Source organism: Megalops cyprinoides, chromosome 22 (assembly GCF_013368585.1).
Source record: "Megalops cyprinoides isolate fMegCyp1 chromosome 22, fMegCyp1.pri, whole genome shotgun sequence".
Lineage (NCBI taxonomy): Eukaryota > Metazoa > Chordata > Actinopteri > Elopiformes > Megalopidae > Megalops > Megalops cyprinoides.
In genome coordinates this window covers 27663671-27683670 of record NC_050604.1, presented here as the reverse complement: position 1 = coordinate 27683670, position 20000 = coordinate 27663671, and the positions used below count along the sequence as shown (strand labels likewise).

The following is a 20000-nucleotide window of genomic DNA, read 5'->3' as shown; positions in this document are numbered from 1 at the left end:
GACACATAGAGGAGTGAGAGATTCCTGTTACAGACTGCAGTACAGACACACAGACAGACTGCTCTGTGACGACTCTGCTCACAGTGTTTAACATTACATTTAACAGCTAGTTGCTCTTATCCTGAGCAAGTTAAATGGTTTACAGTTTTCACTTTGTCCATTTATGCAGCAGGATATTTACTGACGCAGTTCAGGTTAATCACCTCCACAGCAGTCAAATGAAGTTGAAATTCTGAGTTTGAAGTCTGTTCCTCACTACTGCACCTCACTGCTGCTGACCCGTAGGTACCCTGCACCTCCTTCATCTCCTTCATCTCTCCCTCATCCCTCTCTCCTTCATCTCTCCCTCATCCCTCTCTCCTTCATCTCTCCCTCACCCCCCTCTCCTTCATCTCTCTCTCATCCCTCTCTCCTTCATCTCTCCCTCATCCCTCTTTCACCATACTCTGTCCTCAACCTTCTTTTTCTCGTCCCCTTCGCTCTTCTTTCTGCACCTCTCTCTGACTCATTTCACCTCATACTCTGGGAGCTCATTTTAATTCACTCAAACATTAGAAACAGAGTGAATGCTCCTGAGTTTCCTTGCTTTTGGAAAGCAGGCGCTGCTGTTCCGTGGGCGTTTACGGCCCCTGCTGTCTTTTAGCCTCCGCGGCGGGTCACCTTCTGTGCGACGGGCCCGTCCCAGGACCCCAGCGGCCATGACAGCGGGCTGGAGGACTGTGAGAGCTGTGGGGCTGCAGCCCCTCTGGGGGACAGCCAGGAGAGGACCAGCCCTGAGGGCAGCGTGGGCGAGGCAGAGGGCAGAGAGAGCGGTGCGAGTCCCACTCAACGCTGCGCGTGTTACACCACATTAAACAACTGCACACCACACACCCTACAACCACACGCCACACACCCTAACAACCGCACACCACACACCCTACAACCACACGCCACACACACTAACAACCCGCACACCACACACCCTAACAACCGCACACCACACACCCTAACAACCGCACACCACACACCCTAACAACCTGAAGCACTGAGGTGTGGCTGTCAATCATGATTACATATTCTAGGCTACACGCAAACACTATGCTACACGCAGATACCAGCACACAACGCCATGCACATACACACCCTGCTACACACATTCACTACAGACACACATGCTGTCCCCTTAAAAACCAGAGGCCAGCTAAAAGATAAAATGCAGCAGTGACCAACTCGCCCCAGAGGGGCAGGCAGAAATGACCAGGTTCAGAGGGTCACAGGAAGGTTTTTCATTTACACATGTACACTACTGAGAATTTTCCAATGTTCTTATTCTACACCTGTACTTACCTATACCACAGACACACCTGCACTCTGATGTACACCACAGAGACACCTGTAACCCTCAGAGCTGGAATATGTTCAGAAATATAGAGTATGAAAAGCTAAGGTGAAGTTTGCTGTGGCCCACTGCTGATTCTACACCATCCATCTGATCAAACAATCCAGACAGATTGAGAACATCATTTCCTCTCTTCTTGGAACTCCACACTAAAAATTCAACTCAGTGATCCAACACCAAGTGAAAGTGTTAATAAACTCCATACCCCACTGATCACTGTGTTAACATACAGTTTCTGTAGAGAAGGCTTTCAGACAGAGTAATTACTGTTGCGCTTACTGAAATTGCAGTGCTTTATGGGTACTTGTGTGGCTTTTCTGCATGACTGTCTCCCAGACTTGTTCTCATGTGCTCCTGGAAAGCTGTATTATAGATGGGTTTCCACTCTGAGGCTCCCCACCTTCAAGGCCCCTAAAGGACTGAGAGGATTACAAACACAGATACACACACATTCTCCAGAGATACACTCTCAGATATTCACAAACAACTCACCTTCCAAACATTTGTACATCTGCATGCATTCAAAGAGACTAAGCAGAGGTTAAAGGTCAAGCATTTACAGAGATAAGCAGAGGTTAAAGGTCAAGCGTTTATAGAGATAAGCAGAGGTTAAAGGTCAAGCGTTTACAGAGATAAGCAGAGGTTAAAGGTCAAGCGTTTATAGAGATAAGCAGAGGTTAAAGGTCAAGCGTTTATAGAGATAAGCAGAGGTTAAAGGTCAAGTGTTTATAGAGATAAGCAGAGGTTAAAGGTCAGCGTGGGTTGTGTTCTTGCTCCAGACTCCAGGCCACTGCCGGACGTTACCCTGACAGGGAAAAGCACGCAGGCCTGTAACCGGCTGCAGCACACTGCCCCCTGCTGGTCGCCCATGAGAACACCACCGAGCTGCCTCAGCAGCGCCGGCCGCGCCCAAAGCCTGCTGAGCAGAAAGATGACCTCATCGTCTTACGACACCCTCAGCAGGCTGGGCCAGGCGGTGTGCCATGAGGATGCCCCCCCTGCACAGCCAGGGGGGCACAGAACGGCCTCCTGTCACACACTGTCCCGCAGGGAAGTGTACCTGTGACAGCACCTCCCCCTGCTGGAGACAAACCAAATTACAGCTACATAAACGGAGAAGCATGAGTGTTGGACAGTCTTCTATGAAACATATGTCTCTTTGCCTCTTCTCTCTCTCTCTCTCTCCCCCTCTCTCCCTCCCTCTCTCTCCCCCTCTCTCCCTCCCTCTCTCTCTCCCCCTCTCTCCCTCCCTCTCGCTTTCACTGTGTCTCTCCCTCTCTCTCTCCCCCTCTCTCCCTCCCTCTCGCTTTCACTGTGTCTCTCTTTTCTCTCTGCCTCTCTCTCCCTCCCTTTCTCTCTCTCTCCCTCCCTCTCTCTTTCTCTCTCTGTCTCTCCCTCTCGCTCTCTCTCTCTGACAGTGCTGATCTGTGTCCTGTACAGAGGGCTTTGCACACATTCGTATCTTTCTACAGCTGCATGTTTGAGGTGCTTTATCTCCTGGAAGGGAGAAGAGAAGCTCGTTTTTAACGAAGGGCTTTGGCCTCTGGGCCCATGCTGTTGCTTCCTGTTTGTAAGGACTTTCAGTGATGAAGACTTCAGTGATGAAGACTTCATTCCTCCACTTAGATTCATAACAGCATCGACTGATTTACTGAAAAGAGCGTGATCTGCAAAAATCTCAAGTTCATTCTAGTATGACTCTGAATTATGTTCATTTTAATAAATATTGATAAAAACTCTGCTTATTGTATATTTTTTCTGGGTTTTCTGTGTTATTTTTCTGCTTCCCTGTGTTAGAATCAGGGTTACATGCCTCCCACACCCACACAGTTAGGTTTTGTTTTTTTGGCCTGACAGCAGGAGCACGCAACGCCTCTCTGAGACTCGGGGGAGGGAGCGGTAACAGCGGCAGTTTCTCGGGGGGGGGAGCGGTAACGGCGGCGGTTCCTCAGGGGAGGGAGCGGTAACGGCGGCGGTTCCTCAGGGGAGGGAGCGGTAACAGCGGCAGTTTCTCGGGGGAGGGGGCGGTAACAGCGGCAGTTTCTCGGGGGGGGGAGCGGTAACGGCTGCAGTTTCAAACTGAGGAGACGATGAGCAGTTTGTTTGCTGGAAAAATGACTGATCAGGGCCTGGTAACGAACAGAGCCCAGGGCAGCAGTAACTGGCCCTTACAGAGCACCACACTCGCCACCACAGATCACAGGAGCAGGGGTTAGTATTATTAATAATAATTATTATAATTAATTCTAATAACAATGGATAGATAAAATACAAAAAATACAGCCTAAAAGTGAAGGAAGAGAACCCCTGCAAGGCCAGAGTGGACTGTAACACTGCTCTGTGCAGAGGCCCAGACAGGCTGTCCAGCGTATGCGGCGGAACTGGACAGACCCGCCGCCACGGTAACACATCCACCGCCGCGGTTACAGATCCTGAGTACATCATCGGTCGAAATATGCAAGACTTTGAAAGGACTCCACTGTCTAAATACCTTTTGACCCCAAAACCTGTCCTTATATCCGACGCACTGACAGTATGCGGGAGCAGACACTGTAAGGGCGAGAAGATGCAGCTTTGCGCAGCGGTGCGTGCAGGGCAGCCGGCAGCGCAATCAGGCCGGGGTTCCGCCCCTATGTCATCATCAGCCTGTGTATTTATACCCCTCTATCTGCTCTGTGTCTCTGCCAGTTTGTCTCAGTGTATTTGTCTGTTTTGGTCCTGCGTGGGTTTTTTCTGCTTGCTCTGGTTTTTGGATTTTCTGCCTGTAAATTTCTGGTTTTGACTCGGACTGTTTTGTTGCTACGGTTTTGGATTGTTCTTCAAATAAACACCTAGTTTGTCATCCCGGTCTGCCCTGGGTCCTTCCCCCCTTAAAGCCTGACGGTGATCTCCGCCTGTCTTCGCCTGGGTCCTTCCCCCCTTAAAGGCTGACGGTGATCTCCGCCTGTCTGCCCTGGGTCCTTCCCCCCCCCTTAAAGCCTGACGGTGATCTCCGCCTGTCTGCCCTGGGTCCTTCCCCCCTTAAAGCCTGACGGTGATCTCTGCCTGGGTCCTTCCCCCCTTAAAGCCTGACGGTGATCTCCACCTGTCTGCCCTGGGTCCTTCCCCCCTTAAAGCCTGACGGTGATCTCCGCCTGTCTGCCCTGGGTCCTTCCCCCCTTAAAGCCTGACGGTGATCTCCACCTGTCTGCCCTGGGTCCTTCCCCCCTTAAAGCCTGACGGTGATCTCCGCCTGGGTCCTTCCCCCCCTTAAAGCCTGACGGTGATCTCCACCTGTCTGCCCTGGGTCCTTCCCCCCTTAAAGCCTGACGGTGATCTCCGCCCGTCTTTCCCTGCGTGTGAGCTCCAGTGCAAACATCAGCCTGCAATAAGACCTTCATTTCAGCCAGACTCTTATTTCAGTGCGCTGGGCTCCAAGGCTCTCCCCCTGCTCCCACTGCACTTCTGCCCCCTGCCCCCCAGGGTGTAACCTGCAGGTGAGTCGCTAACGCTAGCATTCCTTTACTTCAAGGGCAGAGCTCTGGGGGAAGCCACCCCATCCATCCCGATGATGAGAATGCAGGAAGGGGCGGAGATGCTGATGGGGGTGGCAGTTCTGGGAGGTTGCTGGTTCAATTCCCCACAGGGGTGCTGCTGCTGTACCCTTGGGCAAAGAACTTAACCCACAATTGCACAGCTGTATAAATGGATAACATTGTAAAAACCTGTAATTGATGTAAGTTGCTCTGGATAAGGGCATCTGCTAATTACCAATGGAAACATGTGGACAAAAAGGTTTATTTTTCAATCTGTTTGTTTTCCTGGTGCATGTGTTCATAGTTTTGAAAATAAGATTTTTTAAATAAATGTCTGCAGACAGAAAACTGTAAACTATAATTACGCGTGTACATTACATTATTGCCATTTGGCAGACACTCTTATCCAGAGTATAATAGGGTACAATTTTCCCATTTGTATGACTGAATATTGACTGAGGCAACTATGGGTTAAGTATCTTGCCCAGGGCAGGGGTACAGCAGAGGCTTCAGAAGCTGGGTTCTGAGTCTGATCTGATGGAGACGTGTAGCTCATTCCACCACTAGGGGCAGACAGAGGGCCAGTTTAGTGAATTTTGCTGTGAATGAAGGCGAAGCCTCTGCAAAGAGCAGCAAGCTAAAGCTGGCCATCATCCCGTCAGTGTGTTGTGTGTTTATGGTGATATGTCAGTGCAGATGCAGTGTGTTATGTGTTTATGGTGATATGTCAGTGCAGATGCAGTGTGTTGTGTGTTTATGGTGATATGTCAGTGCAGATGCAGTGTGTTATGTTTGTATATATGTGGTGATATGTCAGTGCAGATACAGTGTGTTATGTGTTTATGGTGATATGTCAGTGCAGATGCAGTGTGTTGTGTGTTTATGGTGATATGTCAGTGCAGATACTGGCACAAAAACTTGACTGTGTATATTACACACTGACCGTGTATATACTGACTGAAACGCTGACCATGTATAACCTGACTGAAACGCTGACCCTGTATAACCTGACTGAAACGCTGACCGTGTATAACCTGACCGAAACAGTGACCGTGTATAACCTGACCGAAACAGTAACCGTGTATAACCTGACTGAAACAGTAACCGTGTATAACCTGACTGAAACAGTGACCGTGTATAACCTGACTGAAACGCTGACCGTGTATAACCTGACTGAAACGCTGACCGTGTATAACCTGACTGAAACGCTGACCGTGTATAACCTGACCGAAACAGTGACGATGTATGACCTGACCGAAACAGTGACCGTGTATAACCTGACTGAAACAGTAACCGTGTATAACCTGACTGAAACAGTAACCGTGTATAACCTGACTGAAACAGTGACCGTGTATAACCTGACTGAAACGCTGACCGTGTATAACCTGACTGAAACAGTGACCGTGTATAACCTGACTGAAACGCTGACCGTGTATAACCTGACTGAAACGCTGACCGTGTATAACCTGACCGAAACAGTGACGATGTATGACCTGACCGAAACAGTGACCGTGTATAACCTGACTGAAACAGTGACCGTGTATAACCTGACTGAAACACTGACCGCATATATACTGACTGAAACAGTGACCATGCATATACTGACTGAAACGGTGAACATGTGAGCTCTGAACTATGGATATGCAGAAAGCAAACTAGCCAACCATGATGAGGAAAAGGAAAGGTACTAAATCTCCATTCAGAAAACCAATATTGAAGTACTCTTATCTGGCCGGTAGAGGGTGGTATTTGAAGTACTATGCAGGACTGATGATCTCAGAGGAATGAGTCAGTTCTGGTCCCAGGGATCAGCTGTGTGCTGGCTTACCGTCCTGCTGAGCTCTTGATGAATGAAGGTTAACTGAGTTTCAAAGGGGACTGATCTCCTGATTAGTGAAGTTTGTCTGCTGTGAGTCTGTTGGGAATGAAATTTATTGTTGGCAGTTTTTATGCTTACAGAAATGTAGAAGTAAAGGCACAAATTCAACTTAATTCATTTTAAAAACAGTTTAATCAGCATTCAGCTCAGATTAATTAACTGCTCAATCAGCTGTTTTAAAGCCTAGAATAATGACATAAGTTACTGCACACTGGTGCAAAGGGAAGATATTAACAAAATATGTTGAATAAACACCTTAACTTGTATCAGTTGATTAGCAGAAACACTTCTGGAGATTCCAGGGTGAGGACAGGGCAGGATCAGGCCGGGTCACAGTCTGGGGTCAGGGGTCAGATTCACCTCCCATGAGGCCCACACACTTTTGCAAGCCACTCTGGAAAGGAGCATTTGCTAAACAACTGACAGTAACGTAAATGTAAATGTTATTTAACCTCATCAGTGCCCAGTGGGACTTTCTGGAAGTTTCTCATAAATCACAGGAAAATGCTCCTTTGCCCTGCACGCCACCGCCGGTGTGTGCTGCCGTATGGGCGGGCTGAGGTGCTCCTGTGAATAGTGACCACTGTGCAATGGAGTCCGGCCAATTAAAACGGCCCCCTGACCTGAGTTTGACATTCAGAGGACAGCCGAGCAGCAGCAGTGAAATGAGTGGCTGAGACACGCCCCCCCCCCCCCCAAGAGCTCAGCCCCCCGTAAACACACACCCCTCCCAAAGCTCAGCCCCGGCTGGTAAACGCACACCTCCACTCCCCAAAGATCAGCCCCGGCTGGTAAACACACACCTTCACCCCCCAAAGATCAGCCCCGGCTGGTAAACACACACCTTCACTCCCCAAAGATCAGCCCCAGCTGGTAAACACACACCTTCACCCCCCAAAGATCAGCCCCAGCTGGTAAACACACACCTTCACCCCCCAAAGATCAGCCCCAGCTGGTAAACACACACCTACACCCCCCAAAGATCAGCCCCAGCTGGTAAACACACACCTTCACTCCCCAAAGCTCAGCCCCGGCTGGTAAACGCACACCTACACCCCCCAAAGCTCAGCCCAGGCTGGTGATGTTGGAGCGACCACCAGGGGGCGCCACAATGCGGTGTCCAGAGCGCCGAGGAACGTTGTCATCGATTTGGGCACCTGGAACCCAGATCAGAGAGAGTCACACGGGGGGGGTGTCCTTGATCAAAGAATTATTTAGACTGATCACATTTTATACTGTAACACATTGCTCAGTCTCAAAGCTGATTGGATGATGATATACATAGATCGGCTTGGGCACGCAGTATTTGAATCATCATGTGATCATTATTTAGTATAACAAGAATGTATTGAACGTATGTAATTTCAAAACGTGTATCATTTCATGAGTTGAAAATACTGCGCTGTGAGAGCTGCTTCACTGAGAGCGTCGGCTGAGCCTGATCCGGGTTCGACTCAGCCCAGTCATCAGCCCACTGTGCTGATTGGTGGGTGTTTCTGCCACTAATTCCCGCGCTGGACGATGGGCTTCCGCAAACTGCCTGTACAGAGCCACGCGTGAGGCGTCTCTGTGCACAGCCAGGTCCAGAATCACTGACACCCTTATTGGCAAGGTTTTCACATCTGTATGAACATAGCATCTTGATTATTATCTGTGGTGTTTATTATATGCAGCCTGTTTTCATTTTTGTCAAGGGTACCAATAATTGTGGACCGGACTGTATATACCACCACACGCCTGGCCCCACTGCAAGGACATCATGGTCCATAAGAGTAACGGTTCCTGCAAGGCACTGTATATACACTGCAAAAATCTGTCAAAATGAGCGAAGTCCACCTGCCGGTGAGACACACGGGTGCCGCTGTACCTGATAGGCTGAAGTTGGACAGATGGAGGTTCCTGATTGGTGGAGGCTGGTGCTGGGTGGGGGAGGTCTTGGCTGAGGGGGTGGGGGTCATGTACTTGGGCGTGGCAGGGACGTCATACACAGGCCCATCATACATGCCCCGGGACACGCCCTGCTTCCCAGTTGCCTGGGGAGACAGACCACACCCACTCCGTCTCACATGATCAAACCACACCCCCCTCCCTCTGCTGCCATCAAACCACACCCCCTCCCTCTTACACGATCAAACCACACCCCCTCCCTCTGACACCATCAGACCACACCCCCTCCCTCTGACGCCATCAGACCACACTATTGAGCGTAATATCTCATCTGTAAGATGGTCTCTCCTACAGCACAGTGTCTCCATCACAGCCCCGGGCCACTGCTGTCCTGCCCCCTGCTGGCCCTCCAACACCTCTTACAGCAGCAGCCCCTGTGTCACCCAGGAGGCGCCCATGCAAGCGCTACCCAGGCTCCAGCTCAGCTGTGAGGTCGGAGAGAGCTGCAGGGTGGTACAGCTGCTGGCTGTGATGTCATTTCAGTGTCTGTGACCTTCACTGAGAATAAGGCCACAGTGAAGCAGAGCGGCACCTTCTGCCTCATCCACAGAACCCACTCATTTCTCACGTCCTCCTCGACACAGCACCTAATAATGATAATATTAATAACAGGACATTATATTATTTTCAATCAAGTTTCTCAGTGTGCTTGTTGTTCCAGCCAGACTACCTGCTGGTATCTCTGAAAACCCATCTCTTCAGACTGCATCCTGGCCCCCTAACAGCCGCTAGCAGCCATGAAGCCGCAGGTAGCTGGTTCCTCAGGTCAGGTGTGGTGGGAACACTGGGGTCAGAGGGGTGTGGCCTTACACCCATCGGGGGGTGGGGTTTACCTGGCTCCTCATGTTGATTAGCTGGTAGGCGTGGTCAGGGAAAGGCTTTCGCGGGATGTAGCGGCCAGCCCCCGCCTGCACCTGCAGCGTGTTGTCCTCAAGCACCACTCTGCCCTGACTGATCACCACCAGGGGGCCCCCTCTGCACTCCATTCCCTCAAAGATGTTATACTCCAGGGCCTGCATAACAGACAAAGTTTCACCTAGAGTCACATAACCCAACACTCTTTAACCCCAGAGTGGTAAAACCCAACACTCTTTAACCCCAGAGTCACATAACCCAACACTCTTTAACCCCAGAGTCATATAACCCAACACTCTTTAAGCTCAGAGTCACATAACCCAACACTCTTTATGCCCAGAGTCACATAACCCAACACTCTTTAACCCCAGAGTCACATAACCCAACACTCTTTAAGCTCAGAGTCACATAACCCAACACTCTTTAAGCCCAGAGTGGTAAAACCCAACACTCTTTAAGCCCAGAGTCACATAACCCAACACTCTTTAACCCCAGAGTCATATAACCCAACACTCTTTAAGCCCAGAGTGGTAAGTCGACGCTCACCGACTGCTGCTTCTTGGCGGTGATGGTACTGATCTGCTCGGGGTCCCAGATCACGATGTCAGCGTCCGACCCCACTGCAACGCGCCCCTTGCGAGGGTACAGGTTGAAGATCTTGGCAGCGTTGGTGCTGGTTACAGCCACAAACTGGTTCTCATCCATCTTACCCTCAGCCTACAGAGAGGAGGGAGCCTGCTTCATCAATTCATTCATTCATTCATTCTTACTCATGCGTGTGTGCACGCGCACACACACACACACACACACACACACACACACACAATTCAATTCAATTCAACTTCAGTATTGCCAAAGCAATGGATTTAGAAGCATATAAACAACAATACTACATTTAAAAATAAGCTTACAGTCTCCTCCAATAGCAGTGCTCTCATACCTGACCTGTAAGCTGGCAGCCTGCTCCTAAATCAGCAGCAGTGACGGGAGGGACAGTGAGTGGGGTGGGGGGGGGGGGGGGGCGTGAGTGGGGTACCAGGGTGGGACAGGCGAGACAGTGAGGGGGTGTGGGGGTGGGACAGGCGAGACAGTGAGGGGGGTGTTGGGGTGGGACGGGCGGGACAGTGAGGGGGGTGTTGGGGTGGGACGGGCGGGACAGTGAGGGGGGTGTTAGTGTAGGATGGGCGGGACAGTTAGTGGGTGTTGGGGTGGGACAGGCGGGACAGTGAGGGGGGTGTTGGGGTGGGACGGGCGGGACAGTGAGGGGGGTGTTAGTGTAGGATGGGCGGGACAGTTAGTGGGTGTTGGGGTGGGACAGTAAGGGGGGTGTCGGGGTGGGACAGTGAGGGGGGTGTCAGGGTGGGACGGGTGGGACGGTGAGGGGGGTGTTGGGGTGGGACGGGTGGGACGGTGAGGGGGGTGTCGGGGCGGGACGGTGAGGGGGGTGCGGGACGGGACGGTGAGGGGGGTGTCGGGGCGGGACGGTGAGGGGGGTGTCGGGGCGGGACGGTGAGGGGGGTGTCGGGGCGGGACGGTGAGGGGGGTGTCGGGGCGGGACGGTGAGGGGGGTGTCGGGGCGGGACGGTGAGGGGGGTGTCGGGGCGGGACGGTGAGGGGGGTGTCGGGGTGGGACGGTGAGGGGGGTGTCGGGGTGGGACGGTGAGGGGGGTGTCGGGGCGGGGCTCAGGCACTCACCACAGCCCTGTCCCACACGAAGGCCATCCTCTCCTGCACCCCGTTGGTCCCCTCAGGGATGAGGGTGAAGTTGTCCTTCCCAATGGCCTTCTGAGACGTGCTGTAAGCGCAGTGTGCACTGCCAACCACCTGCAGGTCCCCACTGCACAGCAGAGAGCGTCGTTAATCACCTGCACACACCTGCACACACCTGCACACACCTGCACACACCTGCACATACCTGCACACACCTGCACACACCTGCACACACCTGCACACACCTGCACACACCTGCACATACCTGCACACACCTGCACACACCTGCACACACCTGCACATACCTGCACACACCTACGCACATCTACACACACCTACACACACCTGCACACACCTGCACACACCTGCACACACCTGCACATACCTGCACACACCTACGCACACACCTGCACATACCTGCACACACCTGCACATACCTGCACACACCTACGCACATCTACACACACCTACACACACCTACACACACATGCACACACCTACACACACCTACACACACCTGCACACACCTACACACACCTACACACACCTGCACACACCTGCACACACCTGCATACACCTACACACACCTGCACACACCTGCACACACCTACACACACCTACACACACCTGCACACACCTGCATACACCTACACGCACCTGTACACACCTGCACACACCTGCATACACCTACACACACCTGCACACACCTGCACACACCTGCATACACCTACATACACCTGTACACACCTGCACACACCTGCATACACCTACACACACCTGCACGCACCTGCACACACCTGCACACACCTGCATACACCTACACACACCTGTACACACCTGCACACACCTGCATACACCTACACACACCTGTACACCTGCACACACCTGCATACACCTACATACACCTGCACACACCTGCACACACCTGCATACACCTACACGCACCTGCACACACCTGCACACACCTGCATACACCTACACACACCTGTACACACCTGCACACACCTGCATACACCTACACACACCTGCACACACCTGCACACACCTGCATACACCTACATACACCTGCACACACCTGCACACACCTGCATACACCTACACGCACCTGCACACACCTGCACACACCTGCATACACCTACACACACCTGCACACACCTGCACACACCTGCATACACCTACACACACCTGCACACACCTGCACACACCTGCATACACCTACACACACCTGCACGCACCTACACACACCTGCACACACCTGCACACACCTGCATACACCTACACACACCTGCACACACCTGCACACACCTGCATACACCTACACACACCTGCACACACCTGCACACACCTGCATACACCTACACACACCTGCATACACCTACACACACCTGCACACACCTGCACACACCTGCATACACCTACACACACCTGCACACACCTGCACACACCTGCATACACCTACACACACCTGCACACACCTGCACACACCTGCATACACCTACACACACCTGCATACACCTACACACACCTGCATACACCTACACACACCTGTACACAAATCAGCGTTAATCACCTGTACATACCTGCAAACCCCTGAAAATACGTGCACTCACCTACACAAACCTGCAAACACCTGTACATACGCGCACACATCTGCACACACTTGTACACACCTGCACACACCCATACGCACACCAGCATGTCTAGGGGGGGACCAGTACACCCAGGAAGAGGATGAGACCCCGGTTTCAGAACGTCATTATCCTGTTTTACAGTAGTTTACCCTGCGTCCTATCCTTCCACCGCAGTTTACCCTGCGTCCTATCCTTCCACTGCAGTTCAAACTTAGCCTTAAACATGCTCAGTGCTGAGGTTCCGTTGGGCTCAGTGCTGAGGTTCCGTTGGGCTCAATGCTGAGGTTCCATTGGGCTCAGTGCTGAGGTTCCATTGGGCTCAGTGTTGAGGTTCCATTGGGCTCAGTGCTGAAGTTCTGTTGGGCTCAGTGCTGAAGTCTGCTGCTTCCTGCCACGTTTCAAACGCCTGCAGGAGACTCTCCCCGGGCTGGGGGGTCACATGGTCCACTGGGAAAAGAGACGCCGCCATTAGGACAGCCAGAGAGACACTTACCAAACCCCAAGAGTTCTCTCCTGTAATAAGGTGAGACATCCATCAGACAGCGGAGTGGGGCAGTGGAGTGGGGTGTTGAGTAAGGCACTGTTGAGTTAGGCTGTGTTGAGTGAGGCAGTGTTGAGTGAGGCTGTGTTGAGTGAGGCAGTGTTGAGTGAGGCTGTGTTGAGTGAGGTTGTGTTGAGTGAGGCAGTGTTGAGTTAGGCTGTGTTGAGTGAGGCAGTGTTGAGTGAGGCAGTGTTGAGTGAGGCTGTGTTGAGTGAGGCTGTGTTGAGTGAGGCAGTGTTGAGAGTGGCAGTGTTGAGAGTGGCAGTGTTGAGCGAGGCAGTGTTGAGTTAGGTGAGTGAGGCAGTGTTGAGTTAGGCTGTGTTGAGTGAGGCAGTGTTGAGAGTGGCAGTGTTGAGAGTGGCAGTGTTGAGTGAGGCAGTGTTGAGTGAGGCAGTGTTGAGAGTGGCAGTGTTGAGAGTGGCAGTGTTGAGTGAGGCAGTGTTGAGAGTGGCAGTGTTGAGAGAGGCAGTGTTGAGTTAGGTGAGTGAGGCAGTGTTGAGAGTGGCAGTGTTGAGAGTGGCAGTGTTGAGCGAGGCAGTGTTGAGTTAGGTGAGTGAGGCAGTGTTGAGTTAGGCTGTGTTGAGTGAGGCAGTGTTGAGAGTGGCAGTGTTGAGAGTGGCAGTGTTGAGTGAGGCAGTGTTGAGTGAGTGCCAGTGTTGAGTGAGGGAGTGTTGAGAGAGGCGGCTGAGAGACCGGAACTCACAGATCATCGTGGTTCCCCCAGCGAGGGCGGCCTTGGTGCCCTGGAAGAAGTCGTCCACAGGGGGGCTGCCCAGGTAGGGCTTCTGCAGGCAGGTGTTGACATCGATGCCCCCAGGAATCACCAGGCGCCCATGAGCCTCAATAATCTTCACCCCCTCAGGGACAGTCAGGTTCTGCCCCAGCTGCCTGGGGGGGGGGGACACAGAGACGGGGGGGGGGCTGAGTGTAGTGTGAGGAAGACAACAGACAGCAGGAGAGTGAGGAAATGTTCAGTGCTTTGTGAAAGGTTCTGTGCACAATGTCATGTGAAAATGTGATGGATTTTTCTGAGAGATGGCTGTAGAGAGGGAGAGAGGAGAGACACACGAGAGACTGTAAATATCCAGCAGAAAATGGATGACATGAAAACTGTAAGATGTGCAAGTCGCTCCGAATCAGAGAATCTAATAAAACTGTAATATAATTACATTATTGGCATTTAGCAGACACTCTTATCCAGAGCAACTTACATGGGTTACAGTTCTTTACAATGTTATCCATTTATACAGCTGGATATTTAGTGAGGCAGTTGTGGGTTAAGTACCTTGCCCAAGGGTACAGCAGCAGTGCCCCAGTGGGGAATCAAACCGGCAGCCTTTCGGTTACGCGTCCTGCTCCTTAACCACTATGGTGCACTGCCATCCATAATATAATGTGAGGGAGACCAGAGGGACCAACACTCACTGAGAGTGTCAATGAGTGCGTGGACCAGACTATGGGCGTCTGTGTGAGTGCTTTCAGAGCGAGCAGGTCAGTGTGTCTCTGTATGAGTGGGTCTGTGTGAGTGCTTTCAGAGCGAGCAGGTCAGTGTGTCTCTGTATGAGTGGGTCTGTGTGAGTGCGTTTCAGAGCGAGCAGGTCAGTGTGTCTCTGTATGAGTGGGTCTGTGTGAGTTCGTTTCAGAGCGAGCAGGTCAGTGTGTCTCTGTATGAGTGGGTCTGTGTGAGTGCGTTTCAGAGCGAGCAGGTCAGTGTGTCTCTGTATGAGTGGGTCTGTGTGAGTGCGTTTCAGTGTGAGCAGGTCAGTGTGTCTCTATGAGTGGGTCTGTGTGAGTGTGTTTCAGAGTGAGCAGGTCAGTGTGTCTCTGTATGAGTGGGTCTATGTGAGTGTGTTTCAGTGTGAGCAGGTCAGTGTGTGTCAGTGCAAGTGTGTGTGTCTGAGTAGGTGCATTCTGCAGGAGCTTTTGATGGAAGGCCTTGTTAACTCTCTCTGTGCTGGAGAGCACATACTTCACCAGCCCGTCCTCCAGGTAGACGTCGGCGAAGAGCGACTGGTCGTCATTCACAACCCTCCCTCCTGTGATGAGCAGGGGCTCACTCTGGAAAGCAAGGAGAGCAGCAGTGTTTCAGCAGCGTTTCAGCTGTGTTTCAGCAGCATTGCTGATTGCTATGGTGACGGTAGGTTGAGTAGCCAATGGTGTGGCTCCGGTTATCTTCATCGCAGGTTGTATTATGGCGAGAAATAAGGAGCGGCATTGCTATAATGCTCGGTGTGAAGGTTTCATTCTGAAGTCCTGCAGTAAAAACGCAGAATGTTTCATTCAAAATGTACTCAAATGAAAGAGGTATTATTGAAAACCCCAGAAAAAAACTACCTGAGCAAAATAACAGGACTGTTTTTCATCTGTTACTTTACACCTCTGAGTAAGATGTACATGTAGTCTTGTCTTACTACGCTAAGATGGGTTTGTGTCTTACTGTAGCCTACTTTACTGTAGATAGCAGCATGTTTTCCTGCTAACGGGTAGAAGAGGTGTAACCAGCGGCAGTGTGCAGTCTGGATACAACAGGAGGTGCCCTGGTTATTTACAGGATCAGGACATAGATGATTGGAACAGTTTTTAGGATGTTTGTCTTTGCTGTCTGTGCTAAACTCTAAGTTTAGCCAAGACGCATTAACGGTGTCATTTCCTGCGGATTTCCGACTCCAGTATGCTGGTCTGAACTGTACAGACGTCCATTTCATAAAAATTGGATAAACGATGGAACGGAATCTCTTTGTGAAAATGTGAGCTGCATGTAGTTTCCACTTCGGGTGAGAGTAATAAGAAATGAATATGAGTAATGTCTATCGCGCCTCCTTTCCACATGCTTGTTTCTGCTTATGAGCGCAATAATCCGTAATAAAGTCATATTTACACTCTCTGAGAGCCTCAGAGTTCAGGCGGATAACAAAAGCCCGCGATGCCTTCTAAGAAAGAACGTGAGCGGAAACAAAACGTGGAGCAGGATGTGAGTTTCCATGGTAACCGTCAATAATCGTAAAATACACAAGTTACTGTGAGTCAAAGGCGTTCCCAGTGATAATTTTTGTTGATCATAGTCAATGTTTTCCCAAAAAGTAATTTAAATGCAAAATGGAGACGATATGGATTGTTATTCTGTTGTTCATCATTTCCATAACTAAATAAAATTATGCATATAATAATACACACTAAAATATTTGTGCTCGCATCGACTGGGGAAGGAATTAGGCTAATATTACATTCTGGGCCACACTGTCGTGGCTGAATCTTAAATCTTTTTTTCTGTTATCACACCTGGCTGTTCTACAAAACGGCAAACATGAACTGAAGCACCATATACTATCAGTCTTGCATCAAAAGCTTTTGTTCGAAAGCCGAATACCCGGTACTGTCGAATATGTCTACGCTCCTCGGGCAGCGCTACCTTTAATACTCAATACATTTTTCTTCTCTTAATAGCGCAAGGTGTAAAAGGCCCGAGCGGGACACGCAGCGAATCGGGGTGCGGCTGCGCTCCTCCATCCTTTGTCTCCCAGATTTTCGTCCTCGGTAGGTCGCTGTGTGTCATTTTAGGACGCCTGTTAACAGAATGTCCCTCCATCAGAAGGTTTTCCGCGGGAGCACAGAGGGCATTAGACGCAGGTGCGGGTTCGTTGCATCCTCTCCCGCAGACAAACGCGCCGGGCGTCGGTCCGGCTCCACTGCGGCACTGGAGCACAGGTCGGCTTCGTGCCCACTCCCTTATTTCCCATGACCTTTAAAAGCCCTCTTTTTATACCACCCCACCTCCAAATTTTGTAGATACCGTCTCGGCTCCGCGGCTGTATACACGCTGCCTCGCTGCAGGAACCCATTCAGAAACCGCGTCTTCACAGCAGCTTTCCAAAGCCAGATTGTCTCAGACCTGTGGCTGGCCCGCGGGTGGGTGCGCCAGGCTGCTGAGGACATTGCATTGAGACAAACCGCCTGTGAAGCCCGGTCTCTGTAGCTATAGGAGGGATTATATCAGATTATATATCCCCGTGTGCAGAACAGTGAGCTTCATAAAGGCGCCGAAGAGGAAACACCTTGCGGATTATTCTCTCACCGTTAAATGAGGGATGCTCTTCTTCCCCCGGTATTCAGTCCCGGACATTCCGCCTTCAGGCGCCCAGAAAGTGTCTCCGAAACGAGAAATTAATCAGGGTCGGTTCAGACTGCCCGCGTTCCTCTGTAAAATAAAATCGGCGCTAATAACAGAGGTACGCGTGTCCCGAAGAGGAGCGGGCGAGCGTCGCCGAACTCGCAGCGCCCCCCTCATGTGGCACCCAGGAGGGCAGACGAGCGCACCGCACAACGGGACAAGTTCCACACTCAAAATTCTCTTTAGCCCGACTGACTCGCCTAAAATCTTAAATAAAATCTATGATCAGTGAAGATCATCTCTTTGTGGAGCCATACTCATCAATAGCACATAGCGCCCAAAGTTTCCCATGTTCATTTAATAAAGTGAATTTTATTATTTATTTTATTAACATACTTTCCTCAGATGTAAAGTGCAGGGCATCTACTGACAGCGGAAAGGCGCACAGAGCGGCCAAAACAAGCAGCAGCGGCGGAAATAAGCGGCGCCCAACTGAAACACGTGAAATCGATGGACCTGAAGTCGACCTTTGAGAGTAGGCTCACGGTGCCGGGTGATGATACGCTGTGTAAAGCTGGGTGGTCTTTTTATTTTAGGAAACTCTTTACAGGTCACCACCTGTAAAGCGCACTCTGCTGAAGCCGGACTCCCGGACACGCGGAGCGGCAGCGTGATCGCGCCGGACACCCCTGCGAGCCCGGGCTGGTGCAGCCCTCCTTCAGCGCGGTGACATCCGCGATGTCGGAAACAGGCGACTGATCATACTGATAGAAAATGAGAGCAAGCCATCGCCACCGCTCACCGTCACGCAGAACAGCGGCGCTTCGGGATTCAGTACAAAGCGCGTGTGTTTCGCGTTCTGCCCGACTGCCCGACGCATGTGCGTTTGTGTTTTATTAAAAATAATGTGGTTCGTTTCGATCGAAAGTCGCCCAGTGGCGCTCCATTGCCACACACATTACATTACATGCATTTAGCAGAAGCTCTTATCCAGAGCGACTTCCAGCACGATACAACAGATCTGCATCCAATCAGGTTAAATGAGAAACAGTGTCAGACCAGGCTAACAACACTCCCAGACCAGTGAGTGTGAGCATTACGCTATCCCAGCGGTACCACACATTAACCTGTGCAGCATGACTAGACAAGGGAAGCCAAGTATACCAGGATACGTCAGTCACTAGATCACAGAATCCAAAACACATGGCAATACGGCATATAAAATAAACAGAAATACTAAAACAAGTAGGTGTTAGGGGGTGGGGACTGAAGTGGAACTCAGATGCAGTCTGAAGAGGTTGGTCTTCAGTCTGTGTCAGAAGATGGCCAGTGACTCCGCTGTCCTGACCCCCGCGGGGAGTTCATTCCACCACTGAGGGACCAGTACAGACAGGGACCATGTCTGAGAGGAGCGACCCTGTCAGGATGGGACAGTCAGTTGCCCCAGAGTTACAGAGCGTAGTGATCTGAGCGGCACACAAAACTGAGCGCGTTACAGCCTTATTTAGAAATATCTGAGTGTTACAGTATTCAAAGGAAGTATGAAATCAAAATTTTCCACAAGTGTGACATCCCTGATCGAAGTGTTCTGGCTGATTTGTGCCTATAGCGACATCCATTGGTCATCCGCTATAACAGCAGTTATTGCTTCAGCAGCGGGTCAGGGCAGCCTGGTCTGACGCTACTCGCTCGCACCGAATCCAGCCCATAATGCAGGAGGTTCCGCGGCTCCGGCGTCTCTGCTGCACCGCCAATCACAGACATGACCCAAGTCATTCCTATAAATGCCACATGGAGCTCATAGTGGGTTATTCTTAATTTCATCACATATAACCAATCATATGAGCGTATATCAATAACGTCACTTGTAATGACCAGTAGAAGTATTGGGATGTGAGGGTGGGCGGTGCTTGTGTTGAGGCGTGGCTCAGTGTCAGTGTCAGTAATTCAGAGCTATTTCTGTCCGAGCTGCGGGAGGCGAAGCGACTCCGCCGAAACTTCGGCTGAACTTGTAAACAAAAGGAGCTTCACTGTACGCGTGCGAGGCGGCTTCCCCACGCTTTCCAAGTAAGTAGCTGCGCGTCGGAGCTAAATCCTTCAGATAAGAAAGCGACACACAGGCTAACTGCGCGTCTGTCTGTCTGTCAGCACTCATCACGTTTCATACCAATACGCGCATAATTACAGCTGTAGCGCACAGACGTCTGTAGTAAAGATTTCTATGTTTGTAGTAAATATTTAAAATGTTTTAGCGTGTATTTACGACAAATAAAGTACATTCACATTAAAACTAATAAACATTAGATTATGTAATACTAATGACTTAGCATTCCTAAGCGTGAGGAGTCGTGTGTGCTGGGTCTATTTTAATTGTGCGTTCAGTGGGTTCCTGGTCTGTGCACAGTGCATTTGATTGGTCGATGGCATGTGCAC

General features: G+C 51.0%; 2 protein-coding genes across 2 annotated transcripts in view; one reads left to right on the top strand and one right to left on the bottom strand.

Moving 5' to 3' along the window:
* LOC118769623 (protocadherin-7-like) overlaps positions 1-2559 on the top strand; it is a 9705-nt gene extending 7146 nt beyond the window's left edge. Inside the window, 2 exon segments of the mRNA XM_036516825.1 lie at positions 644-812; positions 2161-2559. Coding sequence (XP_036372718.1) covers positions 644-812; positions 2161-2447 — 456 coding nt within the window. The 3' untranslated portion in view covers positions 2448-2559.
* A 4968-nt stretch (positions 2560-7527) lies between these two features.
* LOC118769552 (dihydropyrimidinase-related protein 1-like) lies at positions 7528-17706 on the bottom strand. The gene is made up of 9 exons (XM_036516680.1): positions 17532-17706; positions 15429-15517; positions 14163-14347; positions 13261-13365; positions 11273-11436; positions 10124-10294; positions 9556-9735; positions 8643-8808; positions 7528-7932 (listed from the first exon to the last, which is right to left on the bottom strand). Exons 1-9 carry the CDS (start codon positions 17577-17579, stop codon positions 7841-7843), a joined length of 1200 nt encoding a protein of 399 aa, XP_036372573.1. The 5' UTR covers positions 17580-17706; the 3' UTR covers positions 7528-7840.
* Positions 17707-20000: the final 2294 nt, after the last annotated feature.

Bases quoted from the DNA above. Each gene is read 5' to 3' on its own strand.
- LOC118769552 (XM_036516680.1), bottom strand. From the start codon at position 17,579: ATGTCCGGGACTGAATACCGGGGGAAGAAGAGCATCCCTCATTTAACG. The intron at 14,348-15,428 runs GTATGTGCTCTC...CCCCCCCCCCAG, and splicing joins CTGGAGGACGGGCTGGTGAA to GCAGCTGGGGCAGAACCTGA. The intron at 11,437-13,260 runs GCCCAATGGAAC...GTGCAGGTGATT, and splicing joins CAACAGAACTTCAGCACTGA to AACGACGCTCTCTGCTGTGC.